We start from the raw sequence: 27831 nt of genomic DNA on the forward strand, positions 1-27831 counted from the left end.
TGTAATATTTTTACCTTTTCATATATATATATAACTTTTATGTTATTGCCTTTAGGCTAACTTAGCCATCACTCATAGGTGCTTAATAATACCCTTTGTCTTAAGGTTTTGTTATTCGCATGCTGTATATTTTTGACACACAACAGATGTCTAGAAAATGAGAATAATTTTTAGATATTTTAATAAGTTTCCTGGTCATATAAGAAGTTTATATCCTCCTGGAAGTCTTAAGTAATTAATTTTGTTTTCTGATCTTAAGCATTCTTAGAACTTATCAACAAAGTATATTATCATTTTTTAATATTAACTGCATTTTACTAAGTTTTTTGTTTTTGTTTTTGTTTTTTTTGCATTTTACTAACTTTGTAATAGGATCATCGAACTCAATGGTGGACAACCACCTCTTACATATAAAAGATTCCAGACTCTCATCAGCAAAATGGAACCACTAGAGATACCAGTAGAGACAATTACTTCAGAAGTAGTAGAAAAGTGCACAACTCCTCTGTCTGATGACCATGATGAGAAATATGGGGTCCCTTCACTGGAAGAACTAGGTAGGTGTAAATGAAGTTTGAGAGTTAATAAATCTCTCAGAAAATCTCACTTCTAATTTAACATATAAGGTTTTTGCTTTAAAAGGGAAAGGAGAAAAAAGTCTAAAAGAAACTCTTAAGCAAAGAAGTGATAAATTTGTACATTATTTGTTTTCTAAATATGATCTATTATCACCTTAAGATGTTTGTCCAAAAGAATAGAGACCATGTTATATCCTTATATGTGAGGACCTATCCAGGGCCCTCAGTTCATTTTTATGCTACTGTCATAATTTTTCTGCAAAGTAGTTTTTCCCAATTATTATGGTTCAATAAAAATTATTTTAGTTCTAGAAGAATATTTTTTCTTTTTTCTGTTTCTTTTTTTTTTTTTTTAGGTTTTGATACAGATGGTTTGCCCTCTGCAGTATGGCCAGGCGGAGAAACTGAAGCACTTACACGTTTGGAAAGGCATTTGGAAAGAAAAGTATAATTATAGATCATGCTTATATTTCCAAACTGGCATTTAAAAAAAAATTCACTCTTTTTTAAAAGCAATATATAGACTGTTAAACAGAAGAATTAAAATAGTTAAAATAGCATAAACCTAATTGTTTGAAAATTAACAACCATCTCTTTGTTTGAATATTTTTTCCTCCTCTGCTGACAATTTCCTCTTTATCTACTACCAGTACTACCTCTTCTATTCTTTCTGTGTAAGCTGGTATCTGATGACCATAACTTTGAAGCTATTCTTCTATTTCACCTTTACCTCAATGTCAAGGAGACAGGTTGAAAGTCCTCTCAGCTTGGTGTTAGGAATTTGAATATAATTTATTTCATATGAGTATGTGCTACACGAGGATGGCTGAAACAGAAGAATGCTCACATTTATTCTGTTGTGTTTTGTTATTAAAACATGTTTGTGACTGGGAAAATAAAATTTTATCTCCAAGAACTGTGTAACCTTTAAAAAATATGTCTGTTTTAAACACTCTTTTAAAATGGAAAAGGCAGTTAGTTAGCATAATTTTCTCTGTGTATTTTCAGGCTTGGGTGGCAAACTTTGAAAGACCTCGAATGAATGCAAATTCCCTGCTCGCTAGCCCTACTGGACTCAGTCCTTATCTCCGATTTGGTTGTTTGTCATGTCGACTATTTTACTTCAAACTCACAGATCTCTACAAAAAGGTATTGTCTAAAACTGAAGCTTATTTTTCAAAATACTTCTTTAAAAATTGCTGATAATAATACTTTGCTTTTTAACCTTAGGTGAAGAAGAATAGTTCCCCTCCCCTTTCCCTTTATGGGCAACTGTTATGGCGTGAATTTTTCTATACAGCAGCAACAAATAATCCACGCTTTGATAAAATGGAAGGAAACCCCATCTGTGTTCAGATTCCTTGGGATAAAAATCCCGAGGCTTTAGCAAAATGGGCAGAAGGCCGGACAGGCTTTCCATGGATTGATGCCATCATGACACAGCTTCGTCAGGAGGGTTGGATTCACCATTTAGCCAGACATGCAGTAGCTTGCTTCCTGACCCGAGGTGACCTGTGGATTAGTTGGGAAGAAGGAATGAAGGTGAGTATTCTTCTAACTAATGTTAGCACAGTCTTATTTTGAAGGACTCTATACCTTATTAAGACAATTCCTGGAAATTGTCTATTATTTAGATTCATTTATAGTCTAATTTTTTCAGCAGGTAAAGATTTTAATTCCCTAACACAGGCATACTCTTGGAGAGCAGAATGGTGTATTCAGACAGGAAAAATGGTGAAAACTGGTTTTATTTTTTTTTTTTTAAGATTTGATTTATTTATTTGAGAGGGAATGCAAGAAACTATAAACAGGGGGAGTGGCAAAGGGAGAGAAAGAAGCAGGCTCCCTGCTGAGCAGGAAGCGTGATGTGGGCTCCATTCTAGGACCCTAGGGTCATGATATGAGCTGAAGGCAGACATTTTACTGACTGAGCCACCCAGGCACCCCCAGAAAACTGGTTTGATGAACCTAAAGTCATTTCAGAGACTGAACCAGCCTGGCCATTAAGGGAACTATAAGGTTTAACACACTGGACTCATTAGATGAAATATTTATAAGTGATCATTTCTGTTACAAAAATGGATTTGCCCAAGAATTCTTAGAAGTAATGAATTTATATTATAAAAATTATGTAACATTTTGCCTCACTTTAACATTATACTTTTTAGTGATCTATTATGTAAAGTGAAGCATACTGCATTTTGTGACATCAACCTGTGGTCATACATAATAGGATTAGATTTTCCCTATCCAGGGACCTTTTTTTTTTTTAAAGATTTATTTATTTATTCGAGAGAGAGAGAGAGAGAGAGAGAGAGAGAGGCAGGCAGAAATCTAGGCCGAGAGAGAAGCAGGCTCCTTGCAGGGAGCCTGATGTGGGACTCGATCCCCGGACCTGGGATCATGCCCTGAGCCAAAGGCAGATGCTCAACCGCTGAGCCTCCCAGGCATCCCACAAGGACCATTTCTGATCCTCTTTTTTTTTTTTTCATCTCCTGTATTTCTTAGTACAAAGTTGTACATGAGGTAGATAGATGTATATAGTACACACTTAATGACTTTATAAAAAGACATTTTAATTCTGTTTCCCTTTTGCTGAAGGAATTCCAAATTTAAACTCTATAATGCTAGTGCCTTTTTTTTTTCTTTTTTGCTAGTGCATTTTTTTTTTTTTTCGCTAGTGCATTTTTAAAGGTCATTTATATTTGGGTGCTCCCTGTATGTAGACCAGTATATCAAACTTCTAAGTTTTTGTTAGTTATTTACTTGGTAGCATCTTTGCTTTCTTGAAAGTGTTTACTGCTTTTTTTCTTGCATTTTTAATTGAATCAGTAGCTTGAGTAATTATTTTATCCTCTTCCCAATAACATTGCAAAGACCAGAGAGATAAATTCTATTCAGAAATTCACTTATACTACTGATATTTTTCTTTCCCTGAAATAACTCAGTACAGAATAGAACATTGACAAGGAGGCTAACATTGGAATGTTCAATTTTACAGTTCTGTGCTAGATTTTCTTTGCCTTGACTTTTGATCTACAGAGTCCTGGAAAATGCTTGCTTTGAGAATTATATGTGTACAAACTAATTGGTTACTGTTACTTCTGAAGGTATTTGAAGAATTATTGCTTGATGCAGATTGGAGCATAAATGCTGGAAGTTGGATGTGGCTGTCTTGTAGTTCCTTTTTCCAACAGTTTTTTCACTGCTATTGCCCTGTTGGTTTTGGTAGGAGAACAGATCCCAATGGAGACTATATCAGGTAAATCAAGGGTGATTATTACTCAGTTTGGAATAACTAATCCAGGAAGAACGTTTCATGTTAAAGCAACACTTAAGGTTTTTTTCCACTCATCATGGGCAGCAGAGATGAGGAGATGGGTAAACAAATCATTAAATGGTATTGACTTGATTTTGGTCATTCATAGCTAATAATAAGTTTGTTATAATTTGCTTGTAGTTTATTTTATTAATAGTTTTTCTTCCTTCTCCCAAAAGGCGTTATTTGCCTGTCCTAAGAGGTTTCCCTGCAAAATATATCTATGATCCCTGGAATGCACCAGAAGGTATCCAAAAGGTAGCCAAATGTTTGATAGGAGTTAATTATCCTAAACCAATGGTGAATCATGCTGAGGCAAGCCGTTTGAATATTGAGAGGATGAAGCAGATCTACCAGCAGCTTTCACGATACAGAGGACTGGGTATGTCAGTAATTACCTTTGGTTTGTTTCTTTGGCAGGTGTTTATGTACCTATCCTTGAATTTGATCTTGATCATATTTTAATAGGAGTTTTTTTTCCCTTTAGGTCTTCTTGCATCAGTGCCTTCTAATCCTAATGGGAATGGAGGCCTCATGGGGTATTCTCCTGGAGAAAATATTCCAGGTTGTAGCAGCAGTGGAAGTAAGTGAAAAGGAAATTTCTATACTTAACATAAAGAGATTAATAATCAAATATATTTTTATTGAGTCTCACTGTAATGTTTTTTCTGCATACATGTGTACAGACACACACACACACACACACACACACACACACACGCCCTCCCTCATTCCATTAGTGATATTTGGGAGATGGAAAACATTATGTGTAGTAGAATTTAGCTCAAGGTAAAGATCTTGCAAACTGAATGAAGAGGGCAATTTTAAGGGTAAAATGAAACTTATATTTTCTGAAGGCTCATTATTTTTTAGTTTGTTAGGTGCATATCAGGTATAAGGTTATTAGTTAAGGTCAGTGGTCCTGTGAATATGGCCAAAAGATTTATCATACACACGCATAGTCTTTAGTCTTTTTGCACACGAGTTTTTCCTTACAGTCTGATTGATAGTGGTTTTCTATATGATAAATATTTGGTTGCCACATATATTCTTAATGTGTGTATTAATAACGTCAAGAAGCCAGTATTTATTGGTAATAAATACTGGTGAATCATTGTGTCAGTTTTCAAAGATTCTAACCAAAAATAGCATCATGGGGATCCCTGGGTGGCGCAGGGGTTTGGCGCCTGCCTTTGGCCCAGGGCGCGATCCTGGAGACCTGGGATCGAATCCCATATCGGGCTCCCGGTGCATGGAGCCTGCTTCTCCCTCTGCCTGTGTCTCTGCCTCTCTCTCTTTCTCTCTGTGTGACTATCATAAATAAATAAAAAAATTAAAAAAAAAAAACACAAAAATAGCATCATGGTAATTAATTTGATTACAAACAAGGCAGCATTTGAGGGATGCTTATTTTTTTTCCAAAAAGGTCACGTTTAAAATTGATATTAAGAATAAAACTTATTTTAAAAATTGAGCCTTTCTGATTCAGAAATACACTCCATCCTTTTGAGAGCATATATTTATTCTCTAACAATTAGATTAAGGAGAAAGGAACAAAACATTCATTTTAACTATCTACTTTGTGCACAGTACAAGGGGATTTTTGCCACATTGTCACAATAACCTGGGAGGTGGTGGTGGAAATAAGCCAAGAAAGGTTAGGTAAATTAACTATGATTCCACAGTAAGTAAAATTCAGATCCAGATCTGACTAGTCCTAAAGTCCTTATTGGGCCTCCCCTGCAAATGTAATGCCATATGTACTTTTATAAGATCAAGCATTTTTTTACTGGAATGTCTAGTAGTTGTCAGTGATGGCAGTATACTTCAGAAGTGTTCTTCTGAGAGTCTCCTACAATTTGAACTTCAGTAAGATATCAATTTAGTAGTTTTGTCAGATCTCTTGTTCACTTCACAGCTTGCTTCCTCTGTCCATACATGAATTTGAGGGACAGAAGTTCTGTGAAGCACATAAATAGTAGGCAGGTAACAGAAGGGTAGGAAGCAACAGGCATCAGGTGCCCAACTAATGGGTGGTGATGGTACAGACTGCCTCTTGTTCCACTCAAATCTGTATTTATTATTTGGAATTAACCATAAAAACTAATTATGGTAGGAAGTTAAATTGAAATAATTTTGCTTTACAAATACACATGTATTTTATGATATAATAGGATTAATAAATCCTGAAGTACTCTAATCATGTAAATAGTTGGCTGTAACACACTTTGTATTAGGTGCTATGAGGCGAAAAAAGTTATAAATTGTAAGATGCTGCTTCCACATACAATAGGGGAAAAAAAAGATCATTGAGCACTTAAGGAACTACAGAAGTTTTCTTGCAAGATGGTGGGTTGGGTAGCATTTGGGTAGGCAGCTGAAGGAGAGAGCATTGTGGACCTGGAAATGAGAGTGATTATGGAAAGATCCTGAGGGTTTGGACTATGCGATTAAACATTTCTCTCCCTTCTGGTTTCTGTTCCATTTGAAAGGACATTTAGATACTTCTGTAGCATATTTCTTTATGCCCTCTACTTACCCTGTTTGTAGGCTTTTATTTTACAGTATCTCAAAGGGCAAGGTTCTTTATGACTTGTACACAGATGACTTGAAGTATTGTTGTTCTTATGATAAAACGCAATCTATGATAGTAATATGTTTTAGTTTTTATTTAAAATTTTTTTCTATTAAAAATAGTAATTAGCGGGGCAGCCCCAGTGGCGCAGCGGTTTGGCGCCGCCTGCAGCCTGGGGTGTGATCCTGGGGACCTGGGATCAAGTCCCATGTCGGGCTCCCTGCATGGAGCCTGCTTCTCCCTCTGCCTGTGTCTGCCTCTCAGTCTCTCTCTCTCGCTGAATAAAATGAATAAATCTTTAAAAAAAATAAAAATAGTAATTAGCATTATTAGTCATTAGGGAAATGCAAATTAAAACCCCTAAGAGATGATATTTCATACCCACTTAGGGTAACCAACTATCACTGATTACCTGGGATTGAGGGGCTTCCTGAGACCTGGGACTTGCAGTGCTAACACTTGAAAAATCCCAGATAAACTGGAGTGAATTGGTTACCCTGAACTCACTCCAGTGCCTAAAACATGATAGACCGTAAAAAGTGTTGTGGAGGACGTGAAGAGACTGGAACCCTCATATGTTGTTGAGAGATGGGCTGTAAAATCGTACAGCCACTTTGGGAAACAGGTTGGCAGTTTCTTACAAGCTAAACATTAATTTAACATACAATCCAGAAATTCCATTCCTAAGTATCTATTCAAAAAAAATGAAAATATATGTCTACACAAAGACGTAAGAATCAGAAGAATGTTTATGATAGTTTTATTTATAATAGTCAAAATATGGCACATCCACACAATGGAATATTCATTAATAAGAAGGAATAAAATGTTGGTACATACTACAACATGGATAAACCTCAAAAATATTAAGTTAAAGAATCCAGACATAAAAGACCACATACTGCACAATTCCATTTATATGAACTATCTAGAAAAGGTGTATCTTCAAAATAAACCAAGGAAGTTAATGGTTAATTTAGATATAGGGGTAGGAATGAGAATGAATGCAAATTGGGATGAAAATGTTCTAAAATTGGATTGTCCTGATGATTACAGAACTCTGTAAAGTTACTAAAAATTATTGAATTGTATACTTAAAACAGGAATTTTATGTTATGTAAATTGTACCTCAGAACTGCTTTTAAAAAAAACTATTCACGGGAATCCCTGGGTGGCTCAGCGGTTTAGTGCCTGCCTTCGGTCCAGGGTGTGATCCTGGAGTCCAGGGATCGAGTCCCACATCGGGCTCCCTGCATGGAGCCTGCTTCTTCCTCTGCCTGTGTCTCTGCCAGTCTCTCTCTCTCTCTCTCTCGGTCTCTCAAGAATAAATAAATAAATAAAATCTTTAGAAAAAAATTAAATTAAATTAAAATAAAAAAAAACTATTCACTATATATAATTTCGGAAATTCAGAAAAATAGAAAAGAAGAAAAAAATCACCCACAATTCCATTCAGTAAAGACAGTTACTATAAAAATTTTGGTATATTTCCTTTGAATATCTTTTCTGTGCAGTTTTCCCTCCACAATATCTTTAAGTTAGAATTTTATGAGTGAAAAACCCTTGGTGCTACGGACAGTGTAACATAAGAGGAGTATGATCATATGAACTTTTTGCCCTTAGAAAATGTGGGATTTTTTTAAAAACAACAAATATGGGTTTTTTAAAGTTGTTTTCATTCTAAAATTCCCATCTTATATAATCTTGGCATTTGAAATTTAACTACTGCAGTGTCTTTGAAGACATAATGAATATGGGGATTTCTGATTTTTCTAAGTAGCCAGTCATAAGCCAGTTGGTCTAGCAAAGATCTTTACTCATTGTCTCTTATACTGTTATTCTTGTGAAAATATAATTTATTGTATTTTTATGGGAAAGTAATAGGCAGTTGAGATATTCATGAATTTAGAGACACAGGAAGATTCTGAGTACTTATTATTTAGCTCTGTAAAGAATAAAATGCTATCTTAAGGAAATTCTGAATGTATTTATTGAGCTTATTAATTTGCCTTTCATCTTCAAAACTAATCACTCCTGATTAATACTATAATTTTTTTTGCCTGTTTTTGAACTTTATAGAGTCCTGCTGTTTGTATTCTTTTTTGTATGTGGCTGCTTTCACTCAGTATTTTTTGTTTATGAGATTATTCTTATTTGTCTTAGAACTGGAAGTGGAATAAAATTAATGAAGTTGAGAAAATGAGGTGACTAGTCCGTGATTTAGCCTATCTCTGTGATTCTTCCAGTAAAATTGACTTTTCTTTCCTTGGTATCCCCACTGTATGCCATAGCAGCCTCCACCCCAGCTTAGTAATATTTGTATCCCTAGTACCTGGTATAATCTGTAGCATAAAGGAGCACTTGACAAATGTATAAGTGTGACTAATGTATAAGGTGTATTTGTTGAGATTTCCTTTCTTTTTTAAAAAATATTTATTTATGGGACGCTTTGGTGGCTCAGTGGTTGAGCCTCTGCCTTTGGCTTAGGTCGTGATCCCAGGGTCTGGGATCAAGTCCCTCATCGGGCTCTCTGCAGGAAGCCTGCTTCTCCCTCTGCCTGCATTTCTGCCTCTGTGTGTGTGTGTGTGTGTGTGTGTGTGTGTGTGTGTGTGTGTCTTATGAATAAAAAAATAAAATCTTTTTAAAAATTTATTTATTTTAGAGAGAAAGAGAGCAGGGGGAGGGAGAGAAGGAGGTAGAGAATCCCAAGCAGACTCCCTGCTGATTGGGGAACCTGACTCAGGGCTCCATCCTGAGATCATGACCCAAGCGGAAACTGAGTCCAGTGCTCAACCTACTTAGCTACCCAGGCACCCCTGTTGAAGTTTCCATGATTGCAAAATATATGCAATATGAAACTTAGCATTTAACCATTTTAAATGTACAATTCAGTGGAATTAAGTACATTCACATTGTTATGTGAAGTTTTTAATTTTTTTTAAAGATTTTTATTTATTTATTCATGAGAGAACAAAGAGAGAGAGAGGCAGAGACACAGGCAGAGGGAGAAGCAGGCTCCATGCAGGGAGCCCGACGTGGGACTCGATCCTGGGACTCCAGGATCACGCCCTGGGCTGAAGGCAGGCACTTTAACTGCTGAGCCAGCCAGGTGTCCCTGTTATGTGAAGTTTTAAATAATCTTGTACAATAATGCAAGGCAGCAAGTATCACTATTAGGGTAAGTCTGATGATAAAACTAGGAGTAGCACCATTCAGTGGTGAATTTGCTGTAGTCCAGAATCTGACCTTCAACCTTACAAGTCCAAGAACTGAGTGTTTTTAGTTTAATTAGAGGTGACCTTAAGCATCTGACTCTTGATTTGGCTCAGGTCATGATCTCAAGGTAGTTAGATCAAACCCCACATCTGCTCCACCCTGGTTATGGAGCCTGCTTAAAAGATTCTCTCTCTCCCTCTGCCCCTCCCCCTCAAACAAACAAACAAACAAACAAACAAACCACGTGATTTAAAATATCAACAGGGAATACTAATTATTTATGATGGAGGTATCCCTTTCCAGTGGTAAAAGACCTCATCCCGGATCAGGGCATGCACTTTCCCAATTTGGAGTACCTGAAAAGCTGAATCCTTTATCCAGAGGAACTTGAGCATGAAATTAAGTAGATTGCCTTGTTCAAACCATGAGGTGACTTTTCTTAGTGGGTAGAATGTGCATATTTGTCCATAATATAGACACACTGACAAAAATGTTTCTCTAGCACCTACCATCTGTGTCAACCCATTCTCCTATAACATTATTTCTTTTTAGAAAGATTAATATAATTCCTTAGGCTAGGTAACTGCCACATTGTGTTTCCTCCTCCTTGTGTGCTTTGAATTGTTTAATTCTCATCTGGCAGACCCTATTCACTTATCTCCAAGGACATATGTTTTGGCCCAGGCACTGAATGTGGAATCGAGGGACAAGAAGTGAAAGGATATATATCTCACTGTTGCCCTATATTTTGCTTCCATGGTCAAGTGTCTAATTGTCATTCAGTAAAGAAATGTTTTTTAGACAAAGATTTTTAGTGATACTGCCTTTGAACCAAAAGTCAACATTTCTATGATCCTAAGTTTAAATTTTCCTAATTTGGGCGTGTGATTTTGGTTCCTGTGAAGGATTGAGGTTTAGTCCTAAAAAGCATAAATGCCCTTAATACAATTATTTAAAAATGAATTTGTAGTCTTAATACATATGACTTGGAATTTAAGTAATTTTACTGTGTTTTAAATACTAACAGGTTGCTCTCAAGGGAGTGGTATTTTACACTATGCTCATGGAGACAGTCAGCAAACTCACCTATTAAAGCAAGGTAAGAATGAAGCATTTGAGCATACTGTTCTTTGTACCTTTCCTATCTTAAATATACATTTTTTAAATATATAGGAAGAAGCTCCATGGGCACTGGTCTCAGCAGTGGGAAACGTCCTAGTGAGGAAGAGGACACACAGACTATCAGTCCTAAAGTCCAGCGACAGAGCACTAATTAGGTAAATATTTTAGAGCTCGATTTCTTGTTTTAGTGTGTAATCAACATAAATTAAGACAATTTCCAAAATGGAGCTAATCATTTTTTTCAAACTAGAGAGACTGAGGCATACATTTTTCAGTGATTATTATAAAATCATTTAATTCTTAGACAAGAGAAGTGCATCTCTACTTTTCAAATTGTTGCACTAGATTTTATGGTCATCTTAATTGATGATCTTTAAATTTGGAAAAGTTTTGATATTGTGCTTAAGTGATTTCTCAGAAAAAGATATCTTTTTCATTTCCTTACTATGTGACCATAAATTTAAAACAATTAGTGACTTTTTATTTTAGTGGTATTAATATAATTCTTTTATGAACTTTTTCCCAAATCTTTGTCTCTTAAATATTTGTTTCTTTTTCCTATTGTGATACTGCTGAAATCTAAATTCTTTCCAGTTCAAGAATAGTTTAATTTTTTAAGATACTGTCCTTTTTCTTAGAGGTATAAAAAAGCCATGGCTATATTCATGTGGAATATTATTTATGATTTAAATTTATATGAAAAGCATCTATAGCAGTATATTTGCCAGTTTTTAAAGACTTATTTCTTCAGTTATCTTAAACTGTTTGCATTTTTAAAATTATTGCTAACTATATTTATCATGGTGAACATTGAGTTATGTATGGAATTGTTGAATCAATATGATGTACACCTGAAACTTAATATAATATTGTATGTTAGTTATACTTCAGTAATAATATATATATGAACAGCAATAATAAAAAGTAAGTTTAAAAAAATTGCTGTTTTTTTAGTATCAATTCTAATTAGACTGTAAATTTCTCGAAGATAAGATCAGTAAACACTCAACAAATTTTTATCATTTAATTCCTTGCAATCAAACTTTACCCAGTTTTTTTTTCCCCCTTAAATCACAGAAAACATTCAGGAGGAATACTGTTGCAGCTGAAATTGGTGGGGAGTTCAGTACTTATTTTAGTTAAATTATTTAAAATGTTCTTCATTGATGGAAAGCAGTTACATTTTGAAATGCATTGTTTCTAATGACATTTCTGTAGTTTTAAACTTTTTAATGAATTTCGCATAGGACAAATGGTAATTTGTATATAAAGAACTTGGTAAAAAATTTGCTTAATGTAAATATAAATAGTCACAATTAGTATAGACCCATCAATATATTTTTGATAATTTTTCATGTATGGTAAAAGTTACAGTGACAAACTGATATTCTGATATAAAAAGTTTTGAGAGTCAATGTGGGAAAATAAGGAGGTTTTTAGATTTTCTTAAAAGACTTTGTTAAAATTTTAGGACAAAATTTTCTTGACATCATTGTTTGATCTAACTTTACACTTTGATAATAATGTTTTAGAAAATGTGTGCAATCAAAATTGGTAGTTAGAGCCTCTGTTAACACAGACAATATATGTTTTAAAGCTTCATGTATGCCTGTTTTGACCCAAATCTGTGGAAGTATCATGTGTTAAGTTCTCCCTGTCTCCCTTTGTTCATTTACAGCTAAGTGACCTTGTTATTAAAGTATATGCATATATGGAATCTTGTGTACTTGGTGGTGGTTGTTTTTTCTTTTCTTCTTTTTTGTTTTTGTTTTAGGTAAGTGGGAGAGCATTGTTACATGAGATGTGATTACAAACTAGAGGGTCTATAAACCACATGTAACCATTCTGGATGAAGGAACAGCTCCCTTGTATTTAGTAGTATAGTATTTTTCAAAATTATTCCAAATAAGATTACTATCTTCCAAATGCTTTATACTTTAAAAAATACCTATCTGGAAGAAAGATTTAAAATCAAAGAGGTTATTTCAGGTAATGGGGCTTGTAACCATGAGTTAGTCATAACAGTTAATAATGTGGGCTCTGGAGTCCAAGGCTTGGCTCTGCTACTCATTAGCTTTGACACTTTTTTAAAAAAAAAGATTTTATTTATTTATTCATGAGAGACATAGAGAGGCAGAGATGCAGGCTCCTCTCAGGGAGCCCAATGTGGGACTCCACCCCCGGACCCCGGGATGACAACCTGAGCTGAAGGCAGACGCTCAACTGCTGAGCCACCCAGGCATCCCTCGCTTTGAGATCTTGGGCAAGTTATTAACTTATTAACTTTCTGTGCCTACATATGAAATGTTCATAAGAGCACCTGGCATGTGGCATGTGGCAGGATGGTCCATAGGCATTAGCTGCAGGCCTGCTCTGTGTTGTATAGCTCCTTAGATTGTGCAGTGTGTATATAGTCTGCCTTACTGTAAGCTGCAGCTGTGGTTGGCCGTTGTTATTTTCATTACTATTATTATCCCATTCCTGTCTATTGTAGGCTAGTTTTTGCCTTTTGGAATTGTGGCTTTTTATTTTCCCAGTCTTTAGTTGTGATAGATGTTCAGTGTGATAATTGTACTTGAAGATAACTTAAGAATAATTTGAGTCTAAAATCCAAAAACAAAAAAAACAAAAAATAAATAAAATCCAAAAACAGTAATCTATATTTTTATATGATATGCATTTTAAAAAGCATCCTGAGTAATGAATTAATACTGATTGATAATACTGATTAATAAGTTTCATTACTGAGAAAAGAAAAAAATATGCCTTTCTTTCACCACTGTTAATAAAGAGTGATATTTTAATGGTTTTTCATGATGGCTTGTATTTAACAAACTACTCTTTGGACTTGATTGTACTGTACAGCATTGAGAAATTCATAGACCTGGAATTTGCCATCATCCAAGGGAATAAAAGATTCGGTGTCGTTTTTTGTTTTGTTTTTTGTTTTGTTTTGTTTTGTTCTTTTTAAGTAGGCTCCACAACACTGGGCTTGAACTCATAAGCCTGAGATCAAGACCTGAGCAGAGATCAAGAGTCAGATGCTTAACAGACTGAGCCACCCGGGTACCCCCCTAAAAGATTCAGTTTTAATATGAATAAATATTTAAGTAAAAGAACATTGTTTCAGCATTGACACTTATATTTTACTTTTAAATGTAAGGGGATTTTGTTTTTTAGGAGGGTTTTGGAAAGCTTTTTCAGTTTGTTTAAATTGTAACTAAAAAGAATCACTGAAAGGGAAAGACAGGTATCAGTGTATTCCAGTAGAGCAAGTGTTTGAATAGTGTTTTCCCCTAAGCAAGAAGGGTTAGTGTTCTGAAAACCCTGCTAGTGGTTGAGGGATTTAAGAACTTGTATTCATTCAGGAAATATATCTTGAAATCTTGTTAACAAAACCTGTTCTGTTCTGGCAACTTGGAAAAATTGAGTTGAGGAAAATGAACTTTTGAAAGAACCTTTGCAAAGTTTTTATGTTTTTACATTCAGTTGAAATAAATTCATAAACCTGGGATATAAAAGACTAATAATAGTATATTTTTAATGCACCTCTTAAGTACTAGACACTTCAGGATCTGCCCACAATTTCAAACATGTTTATAATATTCTTATAGGTAATATCCATAATATTGGCTTCTTTCCTCCATTTCTCCATTCAAGTGGGCTTTTTTTCCCCTGATTGCATGCGTCCTAGAAATTCACTGAATCCTTGGAATGGAAAAAATTTTAGGTAGCATTTATTTAATACAGTTGACATTGCTGACTTGGTCAATTTCAGTTTGATCACAATGCACAGGGTCATATGTATTGCCATTTCTTAACACAATTATGTGGAGCCCTGGTACAAGCTAAACTGCCAGCGCCTAGTGTGCATGTTTGCTCCCGTCTTCCTGATCAGTGATTGCAGCATGTACTTCTAAGGTGTTTGAGTTTACACTCCTTAATTTCCTTCTCTTCTCTGTATCCTACTCTAATTCCCTTTTACTAAATGCAGTGAAAGGGATCCCTGGGTGGCGCAGCGGTTTAGCGCCTGCCTTTGGCCCAGGGCGCGATCCTGGAGACCCGGGATCGAGTCCCATGTCGGGCTCCCGGTGCATGGAGCCTGCTTCTCCCTCTGCTTCTGTCTCTGCCTCTCTCTCTCTCTCTCTCTCTCTCTGTGTGTGTGTGACTATCATAAATAAATACAAAATTAAAAAAAAAACAACACTAAATGCAGTGAAACATTTTGGTTTATCTAGACCCCAGATCCTTGTATTGCAGGAGAAAAATGTTCAATAAAGCCATGAATTAATAGGATTTTTATATAAGGATAACTCAGAAGGAGAAGGATTACTAGACCACCCCCTGATCTCACATACATTAGCTACTCATTTAATTCTAGAATGTCCTGGAGATCAAAATTGATCTTGAGATAAGGAGCTAGAATTCTTGCTGCTACTTTGTGTAATTAAAATACAAATGTCAGTCCCTCTCAAAAAGCCTACTGAGCACAAACTATATTAAGGCTAGACTCCAGTTAGCAATTACTGGGTTCCTATAATGTGTCACATACTGTTCATAGGAAAATAAATTCATAATTATCCACAAGGAGTTCACAAAATGAGAGGGCAGTCTGGAAGAATTATAGTGGTGTATGTTCAGGCCACGTTAGAGTTGTGCACGGTGTGCTGTGAAACATGAAGGGAGAGATCTCCAGTCTAGGAAAAATCACAGTTTTCTCACTCCAACTCTACACAGGATTATAGGACAACTAGGCAGGGTGGGGGCACCCTGTCTTTGGAAATGAAATTGACCTTGTTGGGATTAATGTTATGGGTTGTGAATGTCTTTGTCCTCCACTGTTCTACGTGTAAACTTCATCAGGACAGGGAATGTACTTTATTCCCTCTTGTCTTGTCTTCTCATAGCTGTTTCACATGCTTGGAACTTAATAGGCATACCATAAAGATTTGTTGATTGATAGATAAATGTGAAAATAAATGGGATAGACATTGAGACTGGCTTTAAGGAGAGATTAGTTTATGAGGTTAGCATCACAGGTAATAATTAGAATGTAAGCCACTGGGCAGTTCATCAGAAAAGGCAAGTATTTAGGTCAAAGTGGCAGGCTTTTTTTCTCTTTTTCTTTTCTTTTTTTTTTTTTTTTTGAGGGAGGCTTTTAAAGACGAGTTAGACACAGTCGCTCACTACTGGGGGCAGGTGGGAGAGGTAGCAGGAAGACTAGATATGTTCCAAAGAGGTTTTTTTGGTTTGTTTTTTGATCTACATTTCTTTTGTAAATTAGTTCTTTACCTATCAAATTATTTTTGGAACTCTGAATGGCTATAACTTAGAGGTACAGCGGTTTCTGAGTTACTTTTACGTTTCTTCTTATGGGCTGGTGACATTCCCCAAGGTACCGCACTCCCGGGTTTCTAATTGCTGGCAGGAAAAGGGTGTGAAAATGCCAGGCGCAATAACTGCTGGCACCTGGCTGCGTTCCCAAGAAGGCGGATTCCCACGCCGGCCGGCCCCCGCCGCGCAGCCCCGCCCCCGCCGCGTAGGCACGCCCCCGCCGCGTAGGCACGCCCCCGCCGCGCAGCCCCGCCCCCGCCGCGCAGCCCCGCCCCCGCCGCGTAGGCACGCCTTGCGTGAGGGTCACGTAGCCCGTGTCCCGCACCTTGATTGGCTGTGTTGGGACTGCGGTTACGCCCTCGGGCTCCGATTGGCTGCGGGTAGAGGGGCAGGTGGCCGGGACGGCGGTGCTGAGGGGAGTTCGCGGCGTTCTCGGGACCCTAGTCTCGGGCCCCTGCCCCCTGTTCCCAGGCCTCGGGAAGACTGCAGGCTACGGGAAATCTCTGCGGGGGGAGGGAGGAAGGACGGAGGGACCCGGGACTCACTGCGTCTTGCATGGAGTGGACAGGTGAGTCGCACACCTTTCTCCGCCCCCGGGGTTGAGCCTTAGCCACGCCCCGGCTGACAGGCGTGGGTCGGGGGCCGCGCACCGCGGAACCGGACCCCCCCCCCCTCACCCCCCCCGCCCCCCGCCAGCCGCTCAGCGCGCTCGGGCTGCTTGGCGGTGGATGCCCAGGCGCCGCAAGTCAGAAGCTCCTCTGGAAAAGCGCAGGCCCCACACGATGGATGTGTGGCTTTCGCTCATTCCCGGAGATTCTCTTCCTTCGGTTCTCATTTTTACTTCCTAACAAATATTGGGGTTAATTTGGAACTGTCAGCAGATCATACAGGTTATAAGAGTAGAACTTAATTATTACTGATGTTGTGGAGCGAACTGTATTAAGTATGAAAATTGCACACATTCCAGAATTGAACTTAACTCCTCAAGAATGCTTAAGAAACATGAAGTACCTGGGGATAGACCATGTTATGAGTTAACATTTGCTAAGAGCATTACTGTGTAGGGCACAGGCTAAGAGCTGTACTCTGGAGCCAAGTTGTTGGGTTTGAATCCAAGGTCTGCCCTTTATTAGCTGAGCAGCCTTGGGAAGGTTACTATACTCTGTTTCCTCATCTTTAAAATGGGCTGTGGTGGTTTAATAACGTTTCCAAATGCTCTGTAAGTGGTTTATGGTATTAACTTAGTCTTCACAGTCACTCAGGATATAGTGTCCCCATTTTCTGACACTGAGGCACAGAGAGGTGATGTGACTTTTTCCCAAGTCCCAACACAACCAATGACCAGGAATTAAGCTCTGGCAGACCACAGTTTTACATACCATATTAGATTGCCTCATGGAGTGGGTTTGTGCATTCAGTCTCAGTTGTCAAATAACTGATTTTGTTCCTCTGTGGGCCAAGTTCTTTGCTGGGAACAAGAGAGAGACAAACAGCACTCAGACCCTGCCCTCCCAGTGCTTGCAATCTAGTGCAGGTTGTTTATAGCTGGGCTGCAGGGTGCCCATGAATCCTGGTAAAATCTTTTGCAAGATGTGAGTATAGGTCTTCCCCCCGCCCCTTTTTGGGAAGAGTCTGGCTCTTACCAGGTTCTCTAATGGGTCTGTGATCCAAAGATATGAAGAAACATTTTGGCAGAAGACCTGACAAATGTAATGTAATGACTGACAACACAGCATGAGCTTAAAAAAAAAGGAAAACCACTGGTTGAATGGATTAAGAACTTTACAGGAGTTTCACTACTACAGTAGGGTCAAGAGGGTGCTGTGTGAGAGCACACATGAGGTCCTCCTGTCCAGGAATGCCCCCTAGAGTCAGCAATGCCAATGAAGTGAAGGGTAGGGAAGCAATTCATTGGAACATGGCCCTCATGGAGGGTGAGAGAAAAACACATGAACAGCTGCAGCTATGACAGTGGCACAAGGAGAGGTCTGTGGTGCCATCAAAGCCTATAATGGGGACTGGAGGCTTCATCCATTTATGATGGAAGTTTCCCTGAGAAAGTGACACTCAGACCTAGGAGTTAGGCAGGGGCACTTTGGGCATGGGCAAAGCCTTCAAAGCCCCGGTGGTAGGAACCGGTACAGTACCAGGGACTGGAAAGAACTGGGTGGCTGTGGGGTTGGGGATGAGGCGGGCGAGCACAGATTTGGATGGTAACAGAACCGAGACAGAAAGGCCATTTAGACCATGGTGTAAAGACATTTTTATTTTGTTTTATGTCTTTATCCTAAAGTGCCATTGAAAAGTTTATTGCAGGGAGGTGACAAGATCACATTTTGAGAAGAAGTTGGAGAGAAGCCCAAGTGATTAACTGAAGCCCTGGATGAGGACAGGATCTCTGAGGAGAAACTGGAAGGTAAGAAGAAGAGAAGGTCTAGAATCAAGCCTTGAAGATGAGCCTGCAGAGGAGAGAGATAAAGGGAAGTCAGAGTGTAGTAAGGAGGGGGAGGAAAGCTGAGAGAGGGGGAAGTCCTGGAAATCAGGTGAGAGAATTTCATGGAGAAAGTAGTCAACCCTGCTGAAAGCTGCAGAGGTCAAAAGAGGAACGAACAGGACTCATCGGCTCTAATCTCATGGAAGGTTTTTACTGCGATCTATATAATAGGAGGAGAGGAAGTGGAAAGAAAGATCTGCAAGAATTAACTGAGGGTAAGAGAAAATAGGGTTTTAGCTGGAGTGGAAGGTGTTTAGTGGAAGTGGAGTGAGAAGAGCCATTGAGCTGAAGGAGTGAGTCTGAGAAAGAAGGGCTCTGGAGATTTCAGGGCAGGGAGGTTGGGATCAGCACAGCGGCAGGGATTACCCGGCATACTGAAAGGTATAGCTGTAGGAAAGGGCGGAGGAAGCTGGAGGTCCGAGCTGAGGAGATTTGACATCGTTGGTTGGGGATGTGCAAGAGTGCATTGACCCAGAGGTGGTTTTACAAGGTGTGGCAGAGGTAGCCAAGTGCGCAGCAAAGAAATTAGCCTCGGGGCTCATTCAGGGACTTGTAGGATAGCTGGGGGCGGGAGGGCAGAGGCAGGTAGAATCCCAGGCTATAGGGTTAAGGAGGCCTCACAGATGAAGAAAGGAAAGATTGTTCAAAAACAGTGCTTAGAGACAAACTAACCTTTTGATAATCTGTTTAGACTTTCAGCTCACACCAGAAATGTCAAGTGAATTAAAGGAGCTCACTTTTTAAAATCAAAAATATAGAAGGACATATGGGTGAATTTTTATCTGATCACATACATATAAGCAGTAGAAATCATCCAGGAAAGGAAAACCTCCGTGACCCTTGACCACTAAAAATTAACCACTCTGTTCTGACACATGCTCTACTGTGTATGAACCTTGAAGATGTTATGCCAATTGCAAGACATAAACCAAATGCAACAGGACAAATACTGTTTGATACCATTTATGTGAAGTACCAGGAATAGGCAAATTCCTAGAGACAGAAAGTAGAAAAGAAATTACCAGGGGCTGAGAGGAGGAAGGATTGGGGAGTAATTGTTTAATGTGAAAGGAGTTTGTGTTTGGGGTAATGAAAAAGTTCTGGAAATAGTGGTAGAGGTTGTACAACATTATGAATTTACTTACTACCACTGGATTTTATACTTAAAATGGTTACAGTGGTAAAGTTTATACCTTACCACAATAAAAAATGTAAGCACTTTGGTAATTCTGGAATATACCATAAAAAACTGAAAGTGACTTAGAGAGACGATTGTGTTTTCTTTTTTAATATATGAAGAGTTTGTATAAGTTTTTTTTAAAAAGCAAAAACAAACAGAATAGGCTCAAAAAAAATAAAAAGCAAAAACATTGCAGTTTAAAAAGGCAGGAATAGTTCATTCACAAAAGGAATTAAAGATGGGCAAAATAATGCATTAAGCTCAGCCTCATTAATAGAAGAAAATGAAGTTAAATTAGTATTGTGTTCATTTTTCAGACATTAAAATTAAAAATGATGAATCAGGGGACACCTAGGTGGCTTAGCTGTTGAGCCTTCGGCTCAGGGTGTGATCCTACAGTCTAGGGATCGAGTCCCACATCGGGCTCCCTGCATGGAGCCTGCTTCTCCCTCTGCCCATGTCTCTGCCTCTCTCTCTCTGTGTCTCTCCTGAATAAATAAATAAAATCTTTAAAAAAATTTTTAAAAAAAACTGAAGAATCAGTCATACTGCTTGGTCAACTGAGTTATTTTTCTGGATAGTAAGTTAACAACCTAGCTTTTCAAATGTTCCCACATCTCCTCTTCAGTAATTCTACTCCTAGGAATTCATCCTAAAAGAAAAAACGATGAAATGTGGACAGATAACAGTCACCATATAACAGGTATTACAAATAGCTCAAATACTCAGTGTTAGGGGATGAATTACAGAATTACAATATATCTATCCCATATATCATGTACTCATTTTAAATGTTTATGGAGTGTTTTTGATGCCAAGGTTACTTAGAGTGGATAAAATAAAAGAAGAAATAATTTGTATATATAATGTGTGTTAATTATAGAGGAGTCACAACATTTGTGTTCTTCACTTTTGCAGTCAACTGTTTGCTCATCAGAGAGAGAGAGTGAGAAGGAGCAAGATGGCTTTAATTGTGAGACAACTCACTGAGCGCATAATAGTTCACCCTGAAGTAAGCAGGAAATGTGAGACGGCCTGCTTTACCCTCAGACTCATTGGGCAGGAACGTCTTGGTGTGGTCAGCATGGTGCTAATGTTTAATCTGTCATTTTGTATAGTACAACCCTCTCACTAAACCAAATATTTCATCTGGTGCTTGGCCAAACACCAGAATTTTCTAGTGCAGGAGGAACCCCTTGCTATACTGGACTTACAAGAAGACATGTCTGTATTTAGTATGGTTTCTGCTTAAGATATTTTTGAGAAAAATTCTGAGTCTTCACAAGTTCAAATTGTAGGATGAGCTTAGACCCTAATTCTCATATACAAGGTAGCTTTGCTTTATGTATTTAAAAATCATAACAAAGGGGACAAGAATCAGAAAAAAACAGATGTGTGTCAATTATGAACAGTTGTGAAGGACTTTCCCACACCTTAGTCTTTTGGCAAATTCCCTTTGGTGAGAACATCTTGCTTTTATAAGCAATTACTTGGGACAACTAAAGCATTTAAAATAGTTTTCATGGGCAGCCCGGGTGGCTCAGCGGTTTACTGCCACCTTCAGCCCAGGGCATGATCCTGGAGACCCGGGATCGAGTCCCACGTCGGGCTCCCTGCGTGGAGCCTGCTTCTCCCTCTGCCTGTGTCTCTGCCTCTCTCTCTCTGTGTGTCTCTCATGAATAAATAAAATCTTAAAAATTAGTTTTCACAATTTTCACTTATTCTTTGTAGATAATGCACTTCTGTCTAAAATACAATTTAAAGTCCTATTACTATAAGAATTTTAGCTCCAGGTGTTTGCTAGCAATGGCTACTATTTATTGAGTGCTTACTGTGTACCAGGCTCTGTGCAAAAGCACTGGACTCACAGTATCTCTGTATACTGTAAAGGTTTATGTACTTTGTTTCCCTTTTATAGTTGGTACTATTAGTAGTTGTACTTATTGAACATTTACTGTGAGGCACTGTTCTAATCACTACTTGTTTACTTACTTAATCTGAGGCTAAGTAACTGTCCCAACAAGATGACCCCATAAATTAGAACCAGGACTGAGCTCGGACATTGTGGCCACAGAGCCAGTGCTTCTTCCAGCATGTGGTACAGATGTGAGGCCCAAGACTGGGTGGGACTCCAGATTAGATCTGCTTGTACCCATCCTTACTATGTAGTATATCTCCTGCTTCCTGTTAAAATCCATGATCCTCTTAGAAATTTTTTTTTCTCTTAGAAACTTTTAAATAGCTTAATATTTACATTTTGGTTGTTTGGAGTCATCTAAAGGAAACTGGTAATAGGAATTATATGAAAAATACTCTGGTTGAACCATGAGAAGTAAAACAAACTATGCTTATAATTATTTGGGACACCATGGCACTCACAATGAGCTATTATCACAATTGGTAAACCAAACTGAGAACATTGTTGCTTGTTATTTTTCCTTAGAGAATAGTGATTTATTTGCCTTAGTTAGGACAGGCTTGAAAGTGAAAAGTCCTTGGCATGTATGGCAATGGCATTATTAAGGGTAGGGGTTGGATTATGGCTTTTTTCAACTTTCCTTCAAACCTAGAAATAGGAAAGGAAGGTTATTAACTAGCTAAGTAAGTAGTTCATGCTTTCGTGGCAGGGATGTGACACTTAACCCTCTAAGGTACTGAAAGTTAAGATGTGCCGTGGGTGGCTCAGTCGGTTAAGAGTCTGCCTTCAGCTCAGGTCATGATCTCAGGGTCCTGGGATGGAGCCTGCGTTTGGTGGGAAGGTGTCCCTGCTTAGCGGAGTGTCTGCTTCTTCCTCTTTCTCTGCCATTCCTCCCCTCCCTGCCTTGTACATGCTCTCTCTCAAATAAATAAAATCTTAAAAAAAAAAGTTAAGACAGCAAACTAGACATGTTTACATTACGCTGATAAGGAAATCGTGCCAAAGTCCATAATGCATTAAGCACAGTATAGCCATCTCTAGGGACCTAAGGCTGTCAAGTGGGGACAGCTGGTTAGACTGCTGTAAAGAAGTACGGTCCCTATTCCACTTAATTTGATTGCCCGTTGCTCCTCTGAGGCAGTTACGTAGCATTCCTCACTTTATCTGGCTAGGACTTTAATTTTGGATTTATAAAGGATTTTCACATAATTCTCATAAAATAAGTTTATACTTTATATATTTAAAGTTTATACTTTTATCATTATTATTACTATTATTAAAATGTTAATTTTAAATAAATTGGGTATTAATCATTCAGCAGAAATACTTACTCTAAAATATAAAATTAGAGATGACTCCCCAATAAGTATTTGCTCTAGCTAAATGTTAGGAAAAAAGAAAACCCTGTGTGTGTGTGTGTATATGTGTGTGAAAAGTAAAATATGTCTCCTAAAGAAAAACAACAGTTGTAGGAAAGGGGATTTGTGTCAGAATAACATTTGAGGTCTTTGAATCCTTGAACTCTATGGACTTGCTACTGAGCTATAAAATGGAAATTATTCACAAGGTTGTGGCAAAGCTCAACATAGACAATGTGTTTGTAACAAATGTCTTAAGTTGTGAAGAGGTGTATTAGTTACTTTATAAATTACTTAAGAGGATATATATAATATTTCACAGAAAGTTTGAGGCTAACTTTGGCAAAATTCAGTTTTTCTAAGTTAAATCTGTTATTTCTGTGCTTATTGCTTAGAGCCCAAATATGTGGTTGCATTGAAAGTCAGACCCCTTATATTAAAACCTGTGTTCTTTGTTACAGGTATGATGAGTACATTCTGAGTCCCAGGATAGTGGGAAGCCACCAATGGAGTGCAAGCATGCTATGGAAATTGCTGATAAGATCCCAGCTGTGCAGGCTGTGTTCCTTCAGAAAGATGCTGTCGGCTTCAAAATACAGACCCTCTTTAGCGTCCTTCACCTATACAACTGATCATCAGTCAAACAAAGAAAATAAAAGAACAGTGGAAAAACTCTATAAATTTTCAGTTGACATCAGGAAAATTCGCAGATTAAAAGGATGGGTCCTTTTTGAAGATGAAACCTATGTTGAAGAAGTTGCAGATGTTTTACAACAACTAGGTGCCGATGAAGCTACTGTTGCCAGTATTTTGGAACGTTGCCCAGAAGCAATTGTCTGCAGTCCAACCACTGTTAACACTCAGAGAGAAGTCTGGCAGTTGGTCTGCAAAAATGAGCAAGAGTTAGTTAAGTTAATAGAACAGTTTCCAGAATCTTTCTTTACTATTAAAGACCAGGAAACCCAGAAGCTGAACATTCAGTTCTTTCAAGAGTTGGGACTCAAAAATGTGGTCATTGGCAGATTTTTGACAACTGCATCTAATATTTTTCATAACCCTATTGAGAAAAATAGGCAAATGATAAGTATTCTCCAAGAGAGTTACCTAAATTTGGGTGGCTCTGAGGCCAACATGAAAGTTTGGTTACTGAAATTATTAAGCCAGAATCCATTTATATTGCTAAATTCTTCTGCAGCTATAAAGAAAACACTAGAATTTCTCCAGGAGCAAGGTTTCACAAACTTTGAAATTCTCCAGCTTTTATCCAAACTCAAAGGATTTCTTTTTCAGCTTTGCCCAGGAAATATACAGAATAGCATTTCCTTCTCTAAAAATGCTTTTAAATGTACAGATCATGACCTGAAGCAATTAGTTTTGAAATGTCCTGCCATTTTATATTACTCTGTTCCAGTTTTGGAAGAGAGAATTCAGGGATTACTGAAAGAAGGGATTTCCATAGCTCAGATAAAAGAGACTCCCATGGTTCTTGAATTAACACCACAGATAGTGCAGTACAGGATAAGGAAACTAAATTCCCTAGGCTACAGAATAAAAGATGGACATCTAGCAAATTTAAATGGAACAAAAAAAGAGTTTGAGGCTAACTTTGGCAAAATTCAGGCCAAAAAAGGAAGGCCATTATTTAACCCTGTGGCACCATTAAATGTTGAAGAGTAACTTGGGGACTGCTGCTGCTTTATAGTATCGCAGAGTGAAGCTGAGTAGCAAAGACTTAAGTGATTCAGGCAGTTTATAGGCACTACTACTTTTAAGAAACTACTAACCTTTTGAGTTGTGTCTAAGTTAATTCCAAAGCAGACAATCTGACTCCTTTGCTATATTTTAAACTATAAACTGCATTTATTTTAAATAAATTTGGTAAATAAAGTTGGTAATTTTGATTTTGAGCTATTTTTAAAAACTCCTGTACTAGTAAGTGGCACATCAGAATGATAACTTTATCAGAGAATCCTTTCTAAGAATTGCCAGGTGCACTCCCTTAATGCAGGTATGGATACATTTTTATTTGTGTAGCACATTTCGTCTGGGACATAGATCCAGTCTGTCTTCCTCACCACCAGCTCTGAAACATCACTCTACTGTGGTCTGAATCCTGTGTGTCTTAGTGTTAAGTGAAATTAGCAAACTTCTAATATTTTTTTTTCGAGAAAGCTGATTTTATCTCTTGGTTGTGATAAAGGAGTACCTTTGAGAACCAAATATTTCTCATCCAAAAAAGAACAGAGCTTACTTGTGTGGTTTGTTTAAAACTGACCATCTCCTCTCATAGAACTCCTTTATGTGCACTGATTACTTTCCCCATTTTATAGATGAGGAAACAAGCTTAGAGAGGCCTGCCAAGTGACAGAGCCCAGATTTATTGTGATCTGACTTCTGTTCAAACCTGTGAATAGAAAAAGGATTGCTTAAGAGTTGGCATTAATTAAGAAAAGTTATACCCTGGGGTGCCTGGGCGGCTCAGGAGGTTGACCTCAACTCTTGGATTCAGGTCGGCTCCTGATCTCATGGCTCCGTGCTCAGTGGGAGTCTGCTTGGATATTCCCTCCCTCTGCCCCTTCCTCCTCTCTTGCTTGCTTTCTCTCAAGTAAATGAATCTTTAAAAAAAAAAAAAAAAAAAAAGCCACACCCTTACATGACATGCCAAAGGAGTATCAGCTACAAACTTAGGGATTTTTATGCAAAATTCCTTAAATATGAAATGATCTAACTTACATACATTTGAAGTAAGCAGCTTTTTAGAAAACTGAAAATCCAGGTCTGGCTCTGAAAGGGAAAGAGTGTGATGGTACCGATTTTAGTAGCGTTCCAAGTTTCTATTTCTAAATCTTGTTCCAAGATAAACATTACCCAGATAAAGACTGGCTCACTTCCAGCTGTGCAGTTTGAACTTTGTAACAAATACACAGTTGACCTTAACACTCCAGTATCTGTGTCCTATGTGTGCATGGTCTTAAATAATGAAAGACCTTTATTCATTAAGCAAATGCAAGTAATCCTCACTATCCACATCTGTTAGGTTCCTTAGGGTAGTGAAAGATACTCCTGTGCAGCAACTATTAAGTGCCTGGCATATTGTGCTTCAGAACCCTAAGGGTTGAATGCCACCATTTACTGTTCTACAGATGAGGAGACACAGGCACAAAAAGGGTCACTTACCTACCCAAAGTTAAACAGGAATGTTTGTTCAAGAAAAAGAATGGTAGCCAGTAGTAGTTGGGTCAGGAAGGAGTGTCAGGGAGAGTGGCACAGGTTAAGAGTGTCACCTGTCCATCTGAGGAACAGCATCTCATTCTAAGTGTGATGGGAAACCCTTGGAAAATTTCTTTTGGTTGCTGTCCTGACATAATTATCAGTGGTGCACTTTATCTTCCACTGTCAGTCTCCTAGTTTGGAATACATTATACATTTAAATGGTTACCTTAGTTCTATCTTGAGATGCCTGCTAGATAACTGAGCAGACATGTCAAACAGGCAAATGGCCAAGTCTGGAACTGTGAGAAGTCAGGGCGAGAGAGAGAGATTCAGGGATCATCTGTGTATCTATGATATTTAAAGCTGCAATTCTAAATGGGGTTGCCCAGAAATAGATTATAGATTTGTAGTAGTGGCTGGCCATGCCAGGGAAGAGTTGATCAAAAGAAGAGGTCTGCCAAGAAAAGAGGGCATGGTCAATAATATTGAATGCCACAGAGTGGTCAACTAAGATACAGATAAGTGACCAATAGATTTGGCAACAAGGAAATCACTGGGGGGGGGGGGGGGGCGGTGCCTGGGTGGCTCAGCAGTTTAGCATCTGCCTTCGGCTCAGGGCGTGACCCCAGGGTTCTGGGATCGAGTCCCACCTCGGGCTTCCTGCAAGGAGCCTGCTTCTCTGTGCCTCTCATGAATAAATAAATCTTAAAAAAAAAAAAAAAAAAAAGGAAATCATTGGTTGGCCCTATTAGGAGTGATTGTGGTGCAATGAGAATGTTAAGACAACTGGAGCGGACTGCAAGGACAGGAGATGGGTAAGAGGCAGGGACTATATAAAGCTTTTCAAGAACTGCAAAGGGAAGCCAGAAAATGAAGGTTTTAAGATTAGGCATAATTTTTCTTAAAAGAAAGCAAACACCAGAAAGTGCTTCTATGTTGATAGGTATGACTCAGGAGAGCGATGGAAGAGATGGAAAAACTGCCGGATTAATATCCTGCAGGGAGTGAAAGTGAACGGATGTTGGGTCAGAGCACTGGTCCACAGAACACGGGAACGGATGCAGGCAGGTTGATGGAGTAAGTGGCATGAGAGGACAGTTACTGCTAGGTTGCCTCTTTTTACACAGGGCAGTAGAAGGGGGGGGGGGGGCGGCGGTTACTGCAGGAGGGTTGGGAAGGAAGGTACCGGGTGGTGGTTCTGAGTAAGAAAACGAACATACATGAGGGCATATGAGAAAGTTCGGCAGAGTTGAGTGGCCATTAATTTGAAAAAAGCTTAGTATACATCAGCAAAATTGAGGTGCTCAGGTGAAGGTATGGAAAACCAGAAGCAGTTTCAGTTATAGATACATATTTGTAGCTTACTCTGACTTAACAAGATTAATTTTTTAGAAAATACACATTCATGGCCAAACATGCAGTATCCAGACTTTATTTTCCCTTAGACCAAATCCTATTCCATAGTTTTTAGTCCTTGAACCTTTCTGCCTTTTTCCATAATTGCATTTTTATTCAGGTCTTTCT

The 27831-nt window shown here is 38.2% G+C and overlaps 2 protein-coding genes and 1 long non-coding RNA gene across 8 annotated transcripts in view; 2 read left to right on the plus strand and 1 right to left on the minus strand.

Moving 5' to 3' along the window:
- Positions 1-23693, plus strand: part of CRY1 (cryptochrome circadian regulator 1) — a 111934-nt gene extending 88241 nt beyond the window's left edge. The window contains exons 4-14 of one of the 4 annotated variants that reach the window (XR_005365672.1): positions 373-557; positions 935-1023; positions 1587-1727; positions 1809-2120; positions 3689-3840; positions 4077-4279; positions 4385-4480; positions 10716-10787; positions 10862-10965; positions 18461-18560; positions 20737-20773. Coding sequence is in view for 3 of the 4 variants with exons in the window: in XM_038550774.1 (XP_038406702.1) it covers positions 373-557; positions 935-1023; positions 1587-1727; positions 1809-2120; positions 3689-3840; positions 4077-4279; positions 4385-4480; positions 10716-10787; positions 10862-10965 (1354 nt within the window). In the remaining variant the exon portion in view is untranslated. Of the gene's footprint in view, positions 1-372; positions 558-934; positions 1024-1586; positions 1728-1808; positions 2121-3688; positions 3841-4076; positions 4280-4384; positions 4481-10715; positions 10788-10861; positions 10966-11887; positions 12533-18437; positions 18561-20736; positions 20774-23555 lie in introns of those variants that run through there. The other 3 variants (XM_038550774.1, XM_038550775.1, XM_038550773.1) reach the window with 3 other exon arrangements.
- Positions 10868-25734, plus strand: MTERF2 (mitochondrial transcription termination factor 2). 3 transcript variants are annotated; one of them, XM_038550777.1, is made up of 3 exons: positions 16503-16712; positions 18461-18560; positions 23556-25734. In XM_038550777.1, exon 3 carries the CDS (start codon positions 23614-23616, stop codon positions 24769-24771), a length of 1158 nt encoding a protein of 385 aa, XP_038406705.1. In that variant the 5' UTR covers positions 16503-16712; positions 18461-18560; positions 23556-23613; the 3' UTR covers positions 24772-25734. The 3 variants fall into 3 exon arrangements, with proteins under 3 accessions (XP_038406706.1, XP_038406707.1, XP_038406705.1); XM_038550778.1 differs by lacking the exons at positions 16503-16712; positions 18461-18560 and adding an exon at positions 10868-10965; XM_038550779.1 differs by lacking the exon at positions 18461-18560 and having other exon boundaries at positions 16502-16712.
- On the minus strand, positions 23526-26831 carry LOC119873643. The gene is made up of 3 exons (XR_005365673.1): positions 25828-26831; positions 25346-25498; positions 23526-23978 (listed from the first exon to the last, which is right to left on the minus strand). It is a non-coding gene; the product is annotated as an uncharacterized LOC119873643 (long non-coding RNA).
- Positions 26832-27831: the final 1000 nt, after the last annotated feature.

The sequence above is a fragment of the Canis lupus genome, chromosome 10 (genome assembly GCF_011100685.1).
Source record: "Canis lupus familiaris isolate Mischka breed German Shepherd chromosome 10, alternate assembly UU_Cfam_GSD_1.0, whole genome shotgun sequence".
In the NCBI taxonomy this organism is placed as follows: domain Eukaryota; kingdom Metazoa; phylum Chordata; class Mammalia; order Carnivora; family Canidae; genus Canis; species Canis lupus.